Source organism: Danio rerio, chromosome 12, assembly GCF_052040795.2.
Source record: "Danio rerio strain M-AB ecotype USA chromosome 12, GRCz13ab, whole genome shotgun sequence".
In the NCBI taxonomy this organism is placed as follows: Eukaryota; Metazoa; Chordata; class Actinopteri; order Cypriniformes; family Danionidae; genus Danio; species Danio rerio.
In genome coordinates, this window is record NC_141032.1 from 49,692,501 (window position 1) to 49,711,671 (window position 19,171).

The 19,171-nt window shown below is 37.3% G+C and overlaps 2 protein-coding genes and 1 long non-coding RNA gene across 6 annotated transcripts in view; 2 read left to right on the forward strand and 1 right to left on the reverse strand.

Annotated features, from left to right (window-relative positions):
- The window catches only part of mtr (5-methyltetrahydrofolate-homocysteine methyltransferase), a gene marked incomplete at its 5' end in the record, with an annotated part of 38,496 nt that extends 35,657 nt beyond the window's left edge, over positions 1–2,839 (forward strand). The window contains 2 exon segments of the mRNA NM_198072.1: positions 619–731; positions 2,111–2,839. Coding sequence (NP_932338.1) covers positions 619–731; positions 2,111–2,197 — 200 coding nt within the window. The 3' untranslated portion in view covers positions 2,198–2,839.
- A 2,589-nt stretch (positions 2,840–5,428) lies between these two features.
- ryr2a (ryanodine receptor 2a (cardiac)) overlaps positions 5,429–19,171 on the forward strand; it is a 282,516-nt gene continuing 268,773 nt past the window's right edge. For all 4 annotated transcript variants that reach the window (XM_087277000.1, XM_087277001.1, XM_087277002.1 and 1 more), the window contains exon 1: positions 5,429–5,523. In XM_087277000.1, the coding sequence (XP_087133126.1) occupies positions 5,479–5,523 (45 nt within the window). In that variant the 5' untranslated portion in view covers positions 5,429–5,478. The remainder of the gene's footprint in view (positions 5,524–19,171) is intronic.
- Positions 10,799–19,171, reverse strand: part of LOC147841597 (uncharacterized) — an 86,758-nt gene continuing 78,385 nt past the window's right edge. Inside the window, exons 3-4 of the long non-coding RNA XR_015504751.1 lie at positions 14,390–15,283; positions 10,799–12,616 (exon numbers count right to left, since the gene is read on the reverse strand). This is a non-coding gene — a long non-coding RNA (uncharacterized LOC147841597). The remainder of the gene's footprint in view (positions 12,617–14,389; positions 15,284–19,171) is intronic.

The following is a 19,171-nucleotide window of genomic DNA, read 5'->3' on the forward strand; positions in this document are numbered from 1 at the left end:
ACAAAAGAGAGAGATTTACTAAGAAAAAGTCATTTACCTGTTTTATAATGTTTTGTTCAACTGTGGTTTAAAAATGTACAGAGTTTTTCTCCTGTAAGGATGTGTTATACGGTCTTTGTCGCCATCCTGTGGCGGAGCGTCAACTCTTTGCTCAGCTCAGTATGAATGTGGTGGATATCAGAAATGATAAATATTTAAAATATGCACTGCACTTATAAATAAACTGCATAGTTGCAATCTCGACTAAAAAAGCCTCAAAAGTACATTATGTTGTCCAACAGCAGCAATATTTGTCAAACTGTTTCTATGTGGGCGGAGTAATACAGAAGGGTGAAGAGGCTGTGAGCAGCCAATCAGATTCGAGAACCAGACAGAACCATTGTATAAAGACAAATATATTATGTCAAAACAAACTTTTGATTTTGGAAGCGATTAATCATTATAATTTTTCATAAATCATTAATTCTTTGAATTAAAAAAGACTGGAAAATTAAAAAAAAATAGTATCCTGCTTTTTAATGTGTTCTGAGACTAAAGAAAGCGAGCACTGTCTTCCTCCTCATTCATTCCTTCCCATTCCTCTTTTTCTTTCTCTTCTTCCACCTTCTTCTTCTACAGGCATCTCTCTGACCGAGTCTCTGGCCATGTCTCCTGCTGCGTCAGTGTCTGGCCTGTATTTCTCCAACCCCAAGTCTGCTTATTTTGCTGTGGGTAAAATCACTAAGGAGCAGGTATGACCCTTCAGATCCACTAACCCGCTGTTTAACAGATAAAAAACGAACAGTAAATCTCCTGTATTGCATACGATGTGCATTTAGCCCTTAAAGGGCCATGAAACCCCCTCGTTTCAGCAGGGTCTTTTCACACCTCTACTTTTGGAAAAAGTCAGAAAAGTGGGCGTGTCCAGCTCTGTTTAGGGGGGAGTGTCGGAGGAACTAAAGTGGGAGGGTGTGGGAGTGTCTATTTGTGCACGCGCGAGTTTCAGTCAAAATACACACACACACACACACAGTAGAAAGTGATGGTGTTTAACCTACATGGACATCTGTAGTCGAATTATTTGCCAAATGATTAAATGGTGGACTTTAACTGCAGTTTGGCTCTTTCATTCAGGGAATTCATTCATGCCCCTCGCGACAAACGAGATATTTGATTCGAGGATCTGCTGCAAGCGTGTATTTTTCATGCAATGCTTGATACCGCACGGCGAATGAGAGAAAAAAAAACTCTGCATTTCCCGGAAACTTAGATGCACACGGCAGGTAGCGTCAGAAAGCCGCGTGTGTTATTCCGGTCACAAAATGCGGTGCTTTAATTATTTGCACTCAGTGCAATAGTTAACTTAATTCGATACAAACAAACTGAATAAACAAAGAGCGCTGGTCGCTCACTTACCAAATCTGTAGACACAGGACAATCACCAGCAACTAGAGCCGCGTCTTTATTAAGAGGAGACTACAAGCGAATCCGGATCTCAGCGTTTGCAGATGAGAACAGCTCTCAGGTAAACAATGTTCCTCCTTAGACATGTAAGTTATTGTTGTGGAGCGTCGCGTACACTGTTAATCCACACGTGACTCCAGCTGAACTCTCACAGAGAGAAAATGAAAACAAAACTGAACTGCAGCAAACTATAAAAGCAACACTTCACGCTTGTTTTGCCAACACAACGTGGCGTCTCTGTCGACTAAACACTGTGATAGTAATGAATATTAATGAAGCTGCACAATAGAGCGCGCTGATTGGTTTGAACCAAGCTTTACTCATGCATTAATGCAGCACACTGTAAGACGTAATAAGACACACTCTGGCACAGACGTCCAGTCTGCACGCTGGAATACACGCTATTATGTCATGACCGTGACGCAGCTTCAAAAATTAGTTTCAAACCGGAAGTATGAATTTGCTTGAAATAACGCAAAAACAACCAATTTACACTTTTTAGTGAAATATAGGTGTCCTAATAGTGTTTTTAGCAGTGTGGGACACATACATGACTGTCAACAGCTCAAAAAAATGTGCTCTGGTGTTTCGTGACCCTTTAAAAGATGTGGATGTTAGTTAAATTTACATTCATTTTGGGATCGTCCTCTATTTTTGTGTGCTTCAGGTGGAGGATTACGCTCTGAGGAAGCAGATGGAGGTGTGCGAGGTCGAGCGGTGGTTGGGTCCGATTTTGGGTTATGACACTGACTGATGCTGACAACTCAGATCCACATGACACCGCAGGGAAAACCTGTCATCAGTCTTGATAACACTGGATCACCAGCTATGATGGAGCTTCAGTCATCTCATGTTGATGCTTTTGGCTCATATTTAGTATTTTTATCTTAAAAGTGTTCAAAGACACCTTCTTTTCTTTTTAATCTTTACACTACAGAAATGTTTTTAATTGTATCTCTATTTTTTAAAGGATGGCGATGAGCACTTATTTTTGTTTTTAGACATGTGGGTTTTATAAGTGGATATCCTTTGATTAGATTTCAAGAAAATATTAAGCCCAACAGAAGACTCTTATTATGACTTCTAGATTTTGAAGTTGTATAAACTGACCTCAGAGGCAGCAGTAAGTTATCAGTGATCACTGTCTGTGTCTTACTATTAGTTGCATATGCATATTCAAGGTCCATCAGAGGGAATCGTCTATGCCAGTATTAATATACAAGCACCAAAATGAGTCTGTAATTGTTTCATTGGTCCAGGTTTTATTTCAGCATGTTAATTTCATGAGGTTAAAAGGTATTGAATGTTTGTAATGTGTGAAAATGATTATTAAAAGATGTAATTTCTATATTTTTCAGATAATTCTGCACTAAATAAAAACTCTTTGGTGTCATTATGAATTTGTAAATGTTTTGCAGTTGACAAACACACTTTACACACACACACACACACACACACACGTATACATTAAAAGTCTTTAAAGCAAAAGCATTTTTTATAAACTAGAGCTGTAGCCCTCCAGGAATTGAGTTTGAGACAATTGATTTAAACATTATTGTCTGCTGTTTTGCCTGAAAGTGCTCATCTGTGGTGGTGTCCTCAGTATCTGTTGTGTTATTACTGTAACGTTACAGTAATCAGATGTTATTACATTACAGTAATCACTGAAAGAGTGTAAACTGCTTATGAACGAAGGTATGTTCCATTCACAAGCCTTCACTTTGCATTTACGCTATTTCAAACTATTTACTCCTGAAACATGTTTTTATCTTTTATGAGGTAATTCTTACCTCACTTTTTTATTACACAAAAAACAACATTTTTTTTTAAAGATTGTACTCTATATTTGGATTATTTGGAGCTCTGCCCTATAGCTTTAAAAGTAATATTATCTGCAAAATAAGCAATGTTTTTACCAATGTTTCCTTACAGTTTTATTTGGGGTAGTCCTGTTGTATAAAGAATTTGTAAAAATAATTCCCCCTGTTTTTCTCCCCTTATTTATACTTTTTCTCTGTCTTTTGAAGATTGCTGTCTTTATTATTGTGAAAATTCAATAATTAAAAAAATATATAGGCTATAAACAGTGCAGAGCTCTGTTTGAGAAAATTGATTTAAACATTGTCTCCTGTTTTGTCCAGCCTGATCTCACGAGAAAACGTATTCTACGTTTTGCCAGTTTAGTGGCTAATTCGTACGATAAATTGTACGATTTTAAAAAGGAGGCGTGGCACCAAACCCCACCCCTAAAGCCAGCCGTCATTGGGGGATGAGCAAATCGTACTAAATTGTACGAATTAGATCGCACGGATTTATACGAATTAGCCACTAAATCAAAAAGTTACGAATTGGCGTGAGATTGTGTTGGCTTTGTCTGAAAGTGCTCATTCGTGCTGGTTTCCTTATCAGTCGTGTTATTACTGTTACAGTAATCAGATGTCATTACCCAGCAAACATGCCAGTGTGGGCCTACTGTGGGTAAGTGTGGGTTTACTGTGGGACAATGTGGGCAGGACAGTCCCACAGGAAAAACACATGTGGGGTAGCCCATGCAGGCCCCAAAAGTATTTTCCCCTTTGGGGCCCACATGGGTCAAAACAATATGGGTCAGCCCATGTGGAGACCAATGGATTTTGCCCTCCCAGCTGAAAAATGCAGCTTAAACCAGCCTAGGCTGGTTGGCTGGTTTTAGCTGGTTGACCAGGCTGGTTTTAGAGGGGTTTTGGCCATTTCCAGGCTGGTTTCCAGCCATTTCCAGCCTGGTCTTAGCTAGTCAGGCTGGGAGATGACCAGCTAAAACCAGCTTGACCAGCCTGGTTTAAGCTGGAAATAGCTGGTTTTGGCTGGACTCCCAGCTTGGCTTGGCTGGTCAAGCTGGTTTTAGCTGGTCATCTCCCAGCCTGACCAGCTAAGACCAGGCTGGAAATGGCTGGAAACCATCCTGGAAGTGGCCAAAACCCCTCTAAAACCAGCCTGGTCGACCAGCTAAAACCAGCCAACCAGCCTAGGCTGGTTTAAGCTGCATTTTTCAGCAGGGCTTTGTTTGGGGCACCAATGTTGGGTTTTCTGTGGGCAATCACACAGTGGGCTTGCCCACAGAAAAACCCATGTGGGCCCGATAGATCAGCCCAAGCTGGGCCAAATGGAGTTCGTCAAACTGCTCATTAACAAAGCCATGTTGCTCCATTCACAAGCCTTCATTTTATTGCATTTATTGCTATGTTAGTATACACTCAGAAATAAAGGTACGCAAGCTGTCACTGGGGTGGTACCTTTAAAAAGTATTTGTACTTAAAGGGTCCATATTGGTATTAGTACGTAAAGACGTTAACTTTTTAAGTACCAATACCTTTGAGGTGTTAATGGACCTTTTAGGTACAAATCTATACCTTTTGATTTCTGAGAGTGTACTTAAACATGTTTTTATCATTTATAATGTAATTCTACCCAGTGTTATACTAAAAAACACATTTTTTTTCAAAGTACTCTGGATTATTTAGAACTGTGCCTTATAACATTGAAAGGAAGATTGTATTATCTGGAAAATAAGCAATGTTTTTTACCCCTTTTTTGATGTTTTATTTGGGGTATTCCTGTTTAATAAATAATTTGTAAAAAATAATCCCCCTCTTTTTCTCCCCTTGTTGTTTAGATTTTTTCTTAGTGTCTTTTGAAGATTTCTGTATTATTGTTAAAATTCAATGAAGATAGTATATACAGTATATATATGTTAAACTATTATATACTATCTTGTTTTTATTATACTCATTTATTTCTTCATACTTTCACAGATTTCGGTGTGCTGCGCTGCTCGTGCGCGAGGTCTTTAACGGTTTTTAACGGTCAGCAGAGGGCGCGCCGCCGCTGTCGCGCTCTCACCGCCGCTCATTTGCATAGCACCGCCCTTTGAGTATGTCAGCCGTCCAATAAGCGTGCGGCAGGAGACACCCGCTACACCCGCGCCGCATCAGAGCCGCCGCCGCCTGAGAGCTCCATCCGTCCGGCCAGAGTGAGAGGCTCCAACCCGCGCCGAACATGACGGACGGAGAAGCCGAAGACGAGATCCAGTTCCTGCGGACTGTGAGTACCGCGCTCTTTCTCTCTGTGTGTGTGTGCGTGTGCACGCGCGTGTGTGTGTTTGTGTGTGTGTGCGCGCGCTCCGCAGTGGTGCTGATGCTGCGGGAGTCACCGGCGTCCGCTCGGATCTGAGATGTTGAACGTGGGTGTGAGGAAGCAGAGCCGCTTCATAAGCGCTTATAAACCGCGTATGTCACCTTTGCTCATGATGAAGTCAACGCTGCAGACTCTAACCGTGATGTCATGCTGCATTAAAGCCGCAGATTATTGAAACCAACGGCAAAAACCCCCGGTTATTGTTCAGTGAGGGAGATGTGCTGCATTAACAGACAGCCTGAATCACTGATGATACAGCACATCCTTCACCGCAAGCACAGTTTGGGAGCTAAGGAGGCTTGAATGATTGACTGATTGGATGTATATGGTGTTGATTATTGATGACAGGTGCTGATTGTGTGTTATTTATCTAAAGTTTCACTGGAAACACCAGCATTGATCTTGTCTGATATTGTTGTTACTGTGATGTCTGATATACGGAGTGCATCATGTTGCTTGTGATCAATACGGCGAGGTGCTATCGGCTGTGGCTTCTTTGCATTCATGAGTGTCGTCAGTGCAGATGTTTGCAGCATCAGTGTGACTGTGGTTTGTCTAGATTAGAGCCTCGTGCATCAGTTCTGGCCCCAATCGATTGCTTGATTGTTGATCCAGCAGGACAGAAACACTCTGATCGGCCTGATGAATAGATAGAAGTGTTTTCTTAGTGCACCACCATCGCTGTCAGTAAACACACCAGCAGAAAATCATTAGCCAGCATGTTGAAAATGCCATTGATTCACCCGCCACCCCCCCCCCTCAACAGCTTAGTGCAGCGCAGGTTAGACGGGGCTGAGTGTGTCCAGCGTGTGTATGCATGTGTGTCAGGCTTTCCATGAACACACTTACATCACTGTAATGGCATTCACTGGACATGATGATGCATCTCTAAGAGGAGCTGGATCTCAGCAAAGCTGTCTGGCGGATATTCAGTATAATTTATCAGAAAGAGACAGGCTCAGAAAATTTTTAATTAAAGTTAAAATAACAACGAGTAAGACTAAAATGTTATAAAAAGGTCCGACTGGGTCAGTTGGTGTTTCTGTGTGGAGTTTGCATGTTCTCCCCGTGTTGGTGTGGGTCTGCTCTGGGTGCTCCGGTTTCCCCCACAGTCTAAACACATGTGCTATAGGGGAATTGATGAACTTAATTGATTGTAGTGCATGAGTGTGTGTGGGTGTTTCCCAACTGGAAGGGCCACTGTGTAAAACATGTGCTGGATAAGTTGGCGGTTCATTACCCTGCGGAAACCCCTGATGAACAAATTGGAGTAAGCCGAATGAATGAATGAATGAATATAAGTATACAAATATATATACAGTTGAAGTCAGGATTATCAGCGCCTCTGTTTATTTTTTTTGTCCAATTTCTGTTGTACGGAGAGAAATTTTTTTTCAACACATTTCTAATCATAATAGTTTTAATAACTCATTTCTAACTAGGTTAACTAGGCAGGTTAGGATAATTAGCCAAGTTATTATCCTAAAAATATCAAGAAAAAAATCTTGCTTAAAGGGGCTAATAATTTTGACCTTAAAATGGTGTTTAAAAAATTAAAAACAGCTTTTATTCTAGCCAAAATAAAACAAATAAGACTTTCTCCAGAAGATAAAATATTATCAGACATACTGTGATATATAAATTTCCTTGCTCTGTTAAAGATCATTTGGGAATTATTAAAAAAAGAAAAAAAATTTAAAGGGGGGTAAATAATCAGATTTACACTGTGTGTGTGTGTGTGCGCGCATGCGTGTGTGTGTGCGTGTACCTCGAAGCAGTAGTGAATAATAAGTGGAACTTAAGTATCATGAAGATTGTTTTTGTATTTTATTATTATGTTTTTAAAATTAATTTTACTTTTTAAAATAAAACTATTTACTTCATTTTTTTGTATTTCCCAAGTGCTTATATACAAAACATGCATATTAAAAGCAAATAAAGGTCTACAATTATATAAAAATAAAACAACATGCTTTTTAAAACTAATTTTAAAATAAATCACTTGTTTTTATTTGTTAAATTAGTTTTTTTTTTGTTTGTTTATTTTTAACTATCAAAAATTGCTGGTAGTTTATTTTTGCTTCTGACAAAGTAAACAGGAAAATAATTTATTTTATTAATAATAATTTTTCTTCTTTGACAAATATATATCATAATTTTAATCATGAAGCATTTATATGCCTTGATAGTATGTTGCATTTAAAATAAAGTATGGATTAAATTCCAATTGTGTTGAACATTTCTGCTTGAATAATTTCTTAAAGTGTTTATCACTTATTGTTTTGCAAAAATTAAAAAATCAAGCATAGAGCATTTATATTAACTGTATGAATGGAACAAGTGGTTAATATTGCAGTTCTCTTATTTTGTATAATTTTTTTTGTATAATTTAACTTTTTTAAATGCAAATATTTACTTTAACATTTATTTTATCTTTTTTTACAATTAAATAAAAATGAAACATGTTTTTTAAAATAAATTAAAAAATAAATAGCTTTTTTCTTTGCTTATTTTTAGTTACCAGAAATTGTTGGTAGTTATTTTTTGCTCATGACCAAAAAAACAAAAAACAAAAAAACCAAACCAAAACGGAAAAAAAACCAAAAAAAAAACCAGGAACATTTATTTAATACATTTTTAATAACCATTTTTCTTTTATGACAAATATTTATAGTAATTTTAATCATAAAGCATAATATACCTTGATAGTATACTTTATTTAAAACAACATTTGGATTAAATTTCAATTATGTTGAATATTTCTGCTTGAAAAAATTCTTAAAGTGTTTATCACTTATTGCTTTGATTCAAAAATTAAAAAATCTAACAGAGCGTTATTATTAACTGTATGAATAGAACAAGTGGTTAATATTGCAGTGCTCTTATTTTGTATAATTTGTTTTGTAGTTTAACTTGTTTCAAATGCAAATAATTACTTTATACATTTATTTGATCTTTTTTTAGAATTAAATAAAAATGTAACAACATGGTTTTTAAAATAGATTTAAAAATAAATCACGTTTTTTTTTAATTACTAGAAATTGTTGGTAGTAAATTTTTGCTCATGACTAAAAAAATAAATAAATAAATAAAAACCAGGAACATTTATTTAATACATTTTAATAACCATTTTTCTTCTATGACATATATTTAAATTAATTTTGTTCATTAAGCATTTATATGCCTTGATAGTATATTTTATTTAAAATAAAATGTTTATTTAAATTCAATTATGTTAAACATTTCTGCTTGAATAATTTCTTAAAGAGTTTTTTACTTTTTGCTTTGATGCATAAATTAAAATATCAGACATAGAGCGTTTATATTAACTGTATGAATGGAACAAGTGGTTAATATTGCAGTGTTCTTATTTTGTATGATATTCTGCAGTGAATCGTGAGCTGCACATGTTTACATGCCATGTCTCGGCGCTGTGATGTAATCTTACAGACTGGAGTCTTGCAGTGTAACCTGGGAAAGAGATTTTGTAACGGCAGCGAGAGCATCAAACTCTCTCTCTCTCTCTCTCTGCACACAACATTAATATTTGATAAGATTCTGCTGTTACATAATGGAGAGGCAAGATAAATGAGCAGAGGAGTGCGCGGATCTGTCTGTCTGTCTCTCTCCTCTCCTGTCGAGCTCAGAGTTGCAGTGTGACCTGAAAACAAACTGTCATGTCATCGGCAGTCAACCTCACCGGCCACGTGGAGTTCAGGCGCTCTGATTGGACGCCGCATCAGCCAATAGCAGCCGCCTCGTCTTTGCATGATTTCAGGATTGTTGCATGTTAATATTAGGATTGTCGGGCATCACACGTCACTTACAAGCTGCTTTACTGAAGATATTGTCTTGTTTTAAAAACAGATGTCAAAAATAAGTCAGTTTTGCCCTAAGACAAGCTAAATAATCTGCCAATGGGGTAAGCAAAATGATGGAGTTTTTACTTTTGATCCAAGACCCCTTGGGGTCTTGGATCAAAAGGAAAAACTCCATCATTTTGCTTACCCCATTGGCAGATTATTTAGCTTGTCCTAAGAAAAAAAAATCCCTAAATTCTAAATATTCTGTGATGTCATAACATTTCCTCAGCTGTGATTGGTCCATTGCAGGTGATCACATGACTGCAATCGTGCTTATTAATATGTTTCATAAACTTGGTTCAGACTTGCTGAAGTTCTGAATGCTCTGATGTGTGAAATATCCAATGTGTGTGTGTGTGTGTGTGTGTGTGTGTGTGTGTGTGTGTGAGTGTGAGTGTTCAATAGAGTCACTGCAGGTCTGTCTGATTTACTGTGTAATTAAGAGAGCGAGACACAGCGAAAGAGAGAGAGAGACGGGAAGGGTTTCTCGCTCTGCTGTCACTGTGATGAAGCACTGGTGTACCACTGTGTGTGTGTGTGTGTGTGTGTGTGTGTCTCGGCCGTATTTGCTGCTGCTTTGAGATCAGTGGGATCTTGACACGGTTTCCCCGAACTTAAATTCCAGAATGGATGAATAGCTGATTATTAATCAGTAATAAAGATGACAGTAATTTTTAAACTGAAGATGAAACTGAACATTCAAAGCTATATTTTGAATATAAATAAATACTATTTCAAAAATGATTATTCAAAGGGTGGCTCAGTGGTTAGCACTGTGGCCTCGCAGCAGGAAGGTCACTGGTTCAAGTCCCAGCTTTGCCAGTTGGCATTTCTATGTGGAGTTTGCATGTTCTCCACGTGTTCGCATGGGTTTCCTCCGGGTGTTCCGGTGTCCCCCACAATCCAAAGACATGCGTATGTAGTGAATCATAAAGCATAATATACCTTGATAGTATACTGTGTTTAAAATAAAATTTGGATTAAATTTCAATTATGTTGAATATTTCTGCTTGAAAAAAATCTTAAAGTGTTTATCACTTATTGCTTTGATTCTAAAATTAAAAGATTTAACAGAGCGTAATTATTAACTGTATGAATAGAACAAGTGGTTAATATTGCAGTGCTCTTATTTTGTATAATTTGTTTTGTATAGTTTAACTTTTTTCAAATGCAAATAATTACTTTATACATTTATTTGATCTTTTTTTAGAATTAAATAAAAATGTAACAACATGGTTTTTAAAATATTTTTAAAAATAAATCACGTTTTTTTTAATTACTAGAAATTGTTGGTAGTAAATTTTTGCTCATGACCAAAAAAATAAATAAATAAATAAAAACCAGGAACATTTATTTAATACATTTTAATAACCATTTTTCATTTCTATGTGGAGTTTGCATGTTCTCCACGTGTTCGCATGGGTTTCCTCCGGGTGTTCCGGTGTCCCCCACAATCCAAAGACATGCGTATGTAGTGTGTGAGTGTGTGAGTGTATGAGGGTGACAGGCCGGCAGGAATGTGTAAAACAGTCGTTATCATATGGACAAGTCTAAATGGAGGACTTGTTCAAAAGAGCCGACCCTGCAACCACATGGGACTAAGGCCAAAGCAGAAGAAAAGCTATTCAAGTCATCTGAAAATGGATTCATATCGCAATTCATATTGCAGAAAAACTAAATATCGCAATTTTCCCAATATCTTGCAGCTCTAAATAAAAGTCTGTGGGGTTTAATCTGCAGCTTTAGTCCAGTGTGTTGAGCAGTGCTGCAGACGTGTGTTCTCCGCTCTCTGCATTGATGTGCTCGTTTGCCCCATAAGACTCTCCACTGCTCAATTGGCTCTTGACTTTAATGAATGGCAGCTTCTGCTGTGCTGTCACTGTCGCAATTAACATCACATGCGACTCTCTGTGTGTGTGTGTTTGTGTGTGTGAGAGACTAAGCAGGTGGTGGTGAATGATAAATGAGTATTGTTGCATGTACTTGTAGGGTTATTATAGTAGAGAGTATTGCGCACACACACACAGACATCTGCAGCGAGTTTCAGATCTGCTGTAATTCAAGCGTGATCAGAGAGTCAGCTGCTGTGTGTGTGTGTGTGTTTGTGTGCGTGTGAAATCATCTCCTGTCTTTTTCATTATAGGAGTAAAACATCCGACTGGAAGTATTGCATTGTGGGTAAACTTGTGGATGGTTGTGTTGTGATGCAATATTTTATTTTGCCACAACTGTTAAGTCAGAAGTTGTTGTGTTTATTAAATCGAATAGAATTATGATCGGTTCATATAATATTTGAATATTGAATATCACTAATGTAAATAAAAGCTCTGATTCGCATATTTGGGCAGCACTGTGGCGCAGTGGGTAGCACAATCGCCTCACAGCAAGAATGATGCTTGTTCGAGCCTCGGCTGGGTCAGTTGGCGTTTCTGTGTGGAGTTTGCATGTTCTCCCGTGTTGGCGTGGGTTTCCTCCGGGTGCTCCGGTTTCCTCGACAGTCCAAAAACATGCAGTACAGGTGAATTGGGTAGGCTAAACTATCCATAGAGTATAAGTGTGTGAATGAGTGTGTATGGATGTTTCCCAGTGATGGGTTGCAGCTGGAAGGGCATCCGCTGCGTAAAACAATTGGCTATATAAGTTGGTGGTTCATTCTGCTGTGGCGACCCCAGATTAATAAAGGGACTAAGCTGAAAAGAAAATGAATGAATGAATGATTCATGTATTTGTTTACATGTGCATTAAATGTACATAAATGCATGCACAGTCATCCAATCATCATTCAGAATTAGGAAAAGCACTGATAACAACCTCAAAACATCTGATTTTGCATAACGAATGTGCAATATTCAGTGTTTTCCTCTTAGCAGTTCGTAAGATGGCTTTCCAATCCATTTGAGTCATCAGTCTAATAATTAGATAATTAGGTTGCATGTTGATGACCTCTGCTGCTCAGCTTTCCGTCTGTACAGTACGTCCAGCTGTTCGTCTCTGGATGGACTTCAGGAGCAGAGGTGTGTTTGTTTACATGTTGTTTTCTAATTCCTTCAGGAATCATCAGGCCACACATGAAGGTTTGAGAATTAGAGCTGCGTTCGTGCCATGTTTATTTAGGCTTCTCTGTTGTCCATACTGATCTGTGTGAGTTTGGTTTCAGAGCTGATCATACAGACATTAAAGCCCAATGCAGCCCACGTGGGAACACTAGGTTGCTGTTGGATGTGGTGTTAGAGGGGCCAGCAGGGGGCGCTCAACCTGTGGTCTGTGTGAGTCCTAATGCCCCAGTATAGTGAAGGGGATGCTATATTGTCAGTGAACGCCATCTTTTGGATGAGACGTTAAATCAAGGTCCTGACTTTCTGTGGTCATTAAAAATCCCATGGCACTTCTGGTAAAGAGTAGAGGTGTAACCCCGGTGTCCTGGACAAATTCCCTCTATCTGCCTTTACCCATCATGGCCTCCCAATCATCCCCATCCACTGAATTGGCTCTATCACTGTCTCTCCACTCCACCCATAGCTGGTGTGTGGTGAAGCACCGGCGTCGTCCTGTGGCTGCCGTTGCATCATTCAAGTAAATGCTGCACACTGGTGGTGGAGTGGAGAGACCCTCCTCTCATGATTGTGAAGCACTTTGGGTGTATTTTCATACACATTAAATGCACTATAAAATTACACATTACTTACTTACTACTAACTTATAGGGACAGTTCACTCAAAAATGAAAATGTACTCACTATTTACTCACAAAGCTGAAAACCTGTAACCATTGACTCAATAGTATTAAAAACACGCTATGGAAGTCAATGGTTACAGGTGTCCAAACATTCTTCAAAACATCTTTTGTGTTAACAGAAGAAACTCATAAAGGTTTGGAACTAGTAAAGGGTTAGTAAATGATTTATTATCATTATTTATTTCAAAATATATTGATAACACCCCCCTCCAACCTCCCCGAAATGGTTTAGTCCGCCCATAGACGGCGGCAAACAAGTAACGCAGTGAGTCTAAAGCCTCATCATGCTGCGCAAAAAGTCCAAATCGGGCTTATAAAAAAAGAAAGACAGGAAGGAAAAAGAAAGGAGGCAGAATGAAGGGAAGCAGCTGATGACTGCTTTCTTTTCAAAAGGTGAACTGAGTTTGCTTGTTATGAAACTACATCTAATTAAGGTTAACATAGTCAACTCCAGACAGCTGCTGCTAATGCAGGGCTCGAAATTGTGACCATTTGGGTCGCATATAATGCTGATTTGTGTACAGTCATTACTAGGGAAACCGTAATATTTCAGCGCTCCTAAAGCGCCCCCTTGTGACACAGAATTAATTTTTATTTTCAATAAATTTTTTCAGCTGTTTATGGTCAAATTATTGCAATTATCGATCCATGTGTAAATGTGAAAGAAGTTAAAGTGCCTTTTAAAAATCTAAACAATTAAGTAATACTAATATAAGAAATTATATACTTGATTTATCCCTTTTAATGGTATAAAGGTTGAAATGCCATTGTATTAGATATTTTGTGTCTGTATACGTCTGCAAGATGTCTGTTAAAGATCTCTTGATCTGGAAAGCACCTGCTGTATACAAACGTCTGGCAGACGTCTGTATGATGTCAGTTTTACACACATTCTGAATCGCAAACATCTTAAAGATGTCTAATAGAAGTCTATTTCACATCTGATAGGAAACGTCTTGTAGATGTCTTGCAGATGTGAATGCAGACGTCAAATAGACATCTCCGAGATGTACGTGTGCTAATCAAAATCGGCCATTAAGAATCAAGATCGGTGCATAACTAAAAAGAAAATGGGTGCCCTTAAATTTTTTGGGATGCTCCTAACTTTTTAAAGTTGGGAGCACCAGTGCTACCAAGTAAAAAAGTTAATTTCGAGCCCTGTAATGTATGTATGCAGTGGCGCAAAAAGGGGGTATGCAGTATATGCGGCGCATAGGGGCGCCACACATGGGGGGCGCCATTGTGCCAAAACTATTTTTAAAATTATCTATATTACAAGTTTCAAATATATATATTTTTTTGTTAAAAATGTTTATTTAGCATTTTATACGCGTATAATATTGTATTTTATTAAATAAAAAAAATCATTCCACCCCTCCCCCCATTTTTCATACCATATACATATTTTTATGAATTTATTATGTATCATATTGATTCATCAAGCCTTTTGGTAACTTCTTAGCTCAAAACTATTTTAATTTTAGCTATAACATTACAATTAAATAGAATATTTCACACAGTTTGTTTCTGTTTTTTTTTTTTTTTTTACACTAAACATTTGACAGTCTTTTTTATTTCACTTTTAGCAGTTTCAGTCAATTGTTCTTGCAAAGACAGACCTTACACATCTCACAGTATGCATGTGAGAAGTAATTGCAATTTTCTTTTGCCCATTAGGACTCTCATGTCTATCATTTTGTTTTGACAAATGTAGTACAAAAAGTCCAAAAGCAAGGCAAGTCAAGGTGCTATAATCATTTAGTGAGGGAAATTTAAATTGAGAAGAAATTTGGGGTGGTATGAGATGCATTTCTTTGCGACTTAACATGCTTAATGTAATTATACCTTTTACTACTTCAAAAAATACAGCTTCACAATTCTGAACACAAATGAAATAGTATGAAGCATATTGATATCTTTATGAAAAAATATCTTTAATTTATTGATGGAAATATTTTCCACATTTTATCACTTGCCTGTTTTAAAATATAGTTGGATTGAAGGGGGGCGCGCAAAAGTTGAAGCCGCATACCCATCAGTAAATGTGCAGTTGCGCCCCTGTATGTATGCTAATGTTAAATCTTTAGCTTAGTTTGTCAACCAGGCTGCTTGTTGCTGTAAGTAAATTATGGGCCAGGCCAGCTAACGTCAGGTTGCCAACATTAACCAGTTTCAGAAACAACCAGTGGTTCCGACACACCAGCAGAAGCAGCACTCAATGGTGGTGAATGAAAGAACCAGTCATTATTATAATCTGATTTGATTATAGATTAAAACACTATTTGTGCATGTTTATATTCAAATAATTTTAAAAAATGTGTAGGGGGCCCACTGACATTGAGAGGGTACAGGGCCCAGAATTTGGTGCTACACCCTGATTATTTCAGACAGTGTAAATGCAGCTGTTGTCTCAAACCATTTTAAAATAACACATATTTTCCCTGTACATAATCCATATTTTCCCTGTTAGAAACCACTGTTGTATAAACTGTACTTCTGTATATGCTGTAACCACAACAGAAACGAGAGCACACGTGTGCAGTGCAGCATCTCTCGCAGTGTGTGTGTATGAGAGAGTTTGTTGGTGCGTTATTTTCACCTGGACTATGTGTGTGTGTGTGTTTACACTAACTCTCTGTGTGTGTTTATCTTTGAAGTGAACAGTCCTTTGACTGTGACCTTTCCACTGTGAATAAACCAGTGATATGAGCTGATATTCAGAGCACCACTCGCTCTGACCTTTTCAGACAGGAAGTAAAAAACAGGCACTCCGAGCACTAAACAGTTTGATTGACATCTGCTGATCTTCTGGCACTTGTGCTTTAAATCACATGTCGAATTATTTCCTTCTCCAAAAGCAGATGTTGTTTAGCCTAGAGTCCGCGCCGACCCGTTGGAGTTTGGAAGTGAGTGAGATGTATTGATGAAAATGACTGGGGTGGTTATTAACGAGAGGCCGTTAGCCGTTTGTCTTTCCTGCGGCAGTGTTTGTTAAACGCTTCGTCCATCATCATCCACGCGGCTCAGACATAATGATGCGCGGTGACACCGTTAGTGGCCTCATTTGTAAAGCACTCCATCAGTCGACACCGGTGGCAGATAACCAGCTCTTATATGCAGATGAAGGCATCAGCGTTGACCAATCAGCAGCAGACGTTCAGTATTGTTACACTTAAAAAAATACTTGCCGTCTTAATTTTTTTAGTTGAATCAAATGAACATTTCTAGTCAACTTGCATCAACCGAACTGACTAAAAATGTTGTTAAACTTTCATTCAATCATTATGTTGGCTTGAGAAAGCCATCATACTGTTATACTACTCTGTCCTTGAAAACAAACGTATCTCCTCCTAGGCCGTTCATGCCACAAGGCCCAAATGTGGTCAAAATGTGCCTTCTACATTCAAGATTGTTGCTATATCTCCTCATGCCTATAAGACTTATCGTTTTTTTAATAAAAAAAATTTAAATATTAAATTTTTATAATCCGGGCATATAAAAAATTATACAAGTTTCAAATTTTCCAAAAGCTGTATTTAGATGCAGTAGATTTTGTTGCTATATCTTTAAGGTTTATCAGACTTATAGTTTTCCAATAAATAATTTTTAAGCATTATTTTTCTCAAAATATGGCAAGCCATTTTTGACTTAAACTCCATATTTTTACTGATATGGCATTTTTGCATGCATCACTTTCACACTTATTAAGCGTTGTATTTTCAAAAAAATACGGCAAGCCATTTTTACATAATGTTCTTTCCCTTAGTCTCTTTATTAATCAGGGGTCGCCACAACGGAATGAACCGCCAACTAATCCAGCATTTGTTTTACACAGCGAATGCTCTTCCAGCCGCAACCCAACACCAGGAATACATGATGTTCAAGTCCAGTTTTTGACACTCATAAAGACTGTCATAGAAACATTGGGGTTGATTAAGATCACCCATATTGCCAAGAAGCTTTGATGTATCATCACTAACCTGTCAAATGTCCCCATAGCAATAAAACGTTATAACCTAGCAACCATTTAAAAATGGCAATATCTCTACATCAGAACATCGTAGGGACCTGGGCATTGGCTTGTTTGACTCGTGCTAGCAAATGGGACTTCCTGTGAACTATGCATGGTAACAATGATAATGGAAGCCAAGTGCTAATAATGATTCGCTACATTCTATGAATGATTATCTAAATGCAATAACATATGCTAGAAATGCCTACTAAGTATTAGCATTCGATCAAACATGTACATGAGCACTGCCATTTAGCAACTGCTTATCAACCACCTAACCATGCCATAAACGTTTTAGCAACTGCCTAGCAACCACTTAGCAACCGCCGCCGTGCTTTCTGCCAACTGCCATTCCCAGTCCTAGTGCAGTCACGTTGGCTTTCTCAAGCCAACATCAAAGTTTATCAATGAACTTTAGGTTCTAGTTTTCCTTCGGCTTAGTTTCTTTATTCATTAGGGGTCACCACAGCGGAATGAACCGCCAACTATTCCAGCATATGTTTTTCACAATGGATGCTCTTCCAGCTGCCAAACACCCACTCTCACATTCAGATTCACACACAAATTTAGCTTATTCAAAGGACCTATAGTGGATTTGAACCAGTGACCTTCTTGCTGTGAGGCGACAGTGCTAACCACTGTGCCACTGAGTTAAACTAAGTTAAACTTTGTATAACTTTTTTTTTTTTTTTAAACATTTATTTGTGATGATTTTCTCAAGCTTTAACAAAACATTTTGTACATTTAAAGTTGTAACTTTCCCCCCACTTTCGAACACTGCCGCCGAAATAAATTAGCAAACAAATAAAATTAAAATACAATTATAACAGGAATAAATAAAAGTATAGCAAAATTGAAAATATTGTTAATAATAGTAAATAATTAAATAAATAAAAATAAAAAATTATATATATAATAATAATAATAGTAAATTAATAAAAATAAATAAATAAACTTAAAAAAAAAAAAAAAAAATCAAATAAATAATTACCTACAGTACATGTTAATACAAATCAATATTCTGTTACATTTATAGTGGTCCTTTACATACATTTCAAACTAAACCATATTGGTGATCACAGTTAAACCTGTTTGCACAGATTTATTTATATAAATCAGTTAAAGGAGAGAGTCTTCCTTTTCCCAAAACATGTAATCATAGGTTGCCATGTCTCATAAAATTTTTGGACTGATCCCTTCATTAAATACTTAATTTTCTCTAATTTCAAATATAAAATCAGATCACACATCCACATTGAAGCTTTAGGTGAAGCTGCTGATTTCCACTCAAGTAGTATTCTTCTCCTTGCTAACAAAGTAGCGAAGGCGAATACATTTTTTTCCTTGTTTGTCAACAATATATTGTGTTCTGGTACCCCGAAGATAGCTAACTCAACACTAGGTTTTATTTCTAAATTAAAGGCGTCATTGTATAACTTTTTAATTTTTTTTTTTTTGCTGAAACCTGATTAGCTTATTAAAGTATTTAAGTTTGCAAGATTAAAAATAAAATGTTTTGTTCACCAAAGCTACTTTTTTGAAAAAAAAAATACAGTAAATATAGAAAAAAATTTATATATAGTAAAAAACAATGACAATGTCAAACACCGTTACATTTTAAAAAGCTGTTTGCTGCAATTCAGAGTTGAATTTTCTGCATTTTGAGTGGCGCTGATCATTCTAATATAACTTTTATTAAAATAATTTTCATTCTTTGTTATTTTTATTTATTATACTTGTTCATTCATTAATTTTCCTTCGGCTTAGTCCCTTTATTAATCTGGGGTCACCACCGCAGAATGAACCGCCGACTTATCTAGCATATGTTTTACACAACGGATGCCCTTCCAGCTACAACCCAGTACTGGGAAACACCCATGTACTCTCACATTCAAACACACACACTACGGCCAATTTAATTAATCAATTCCCCTATAGCTGGCGA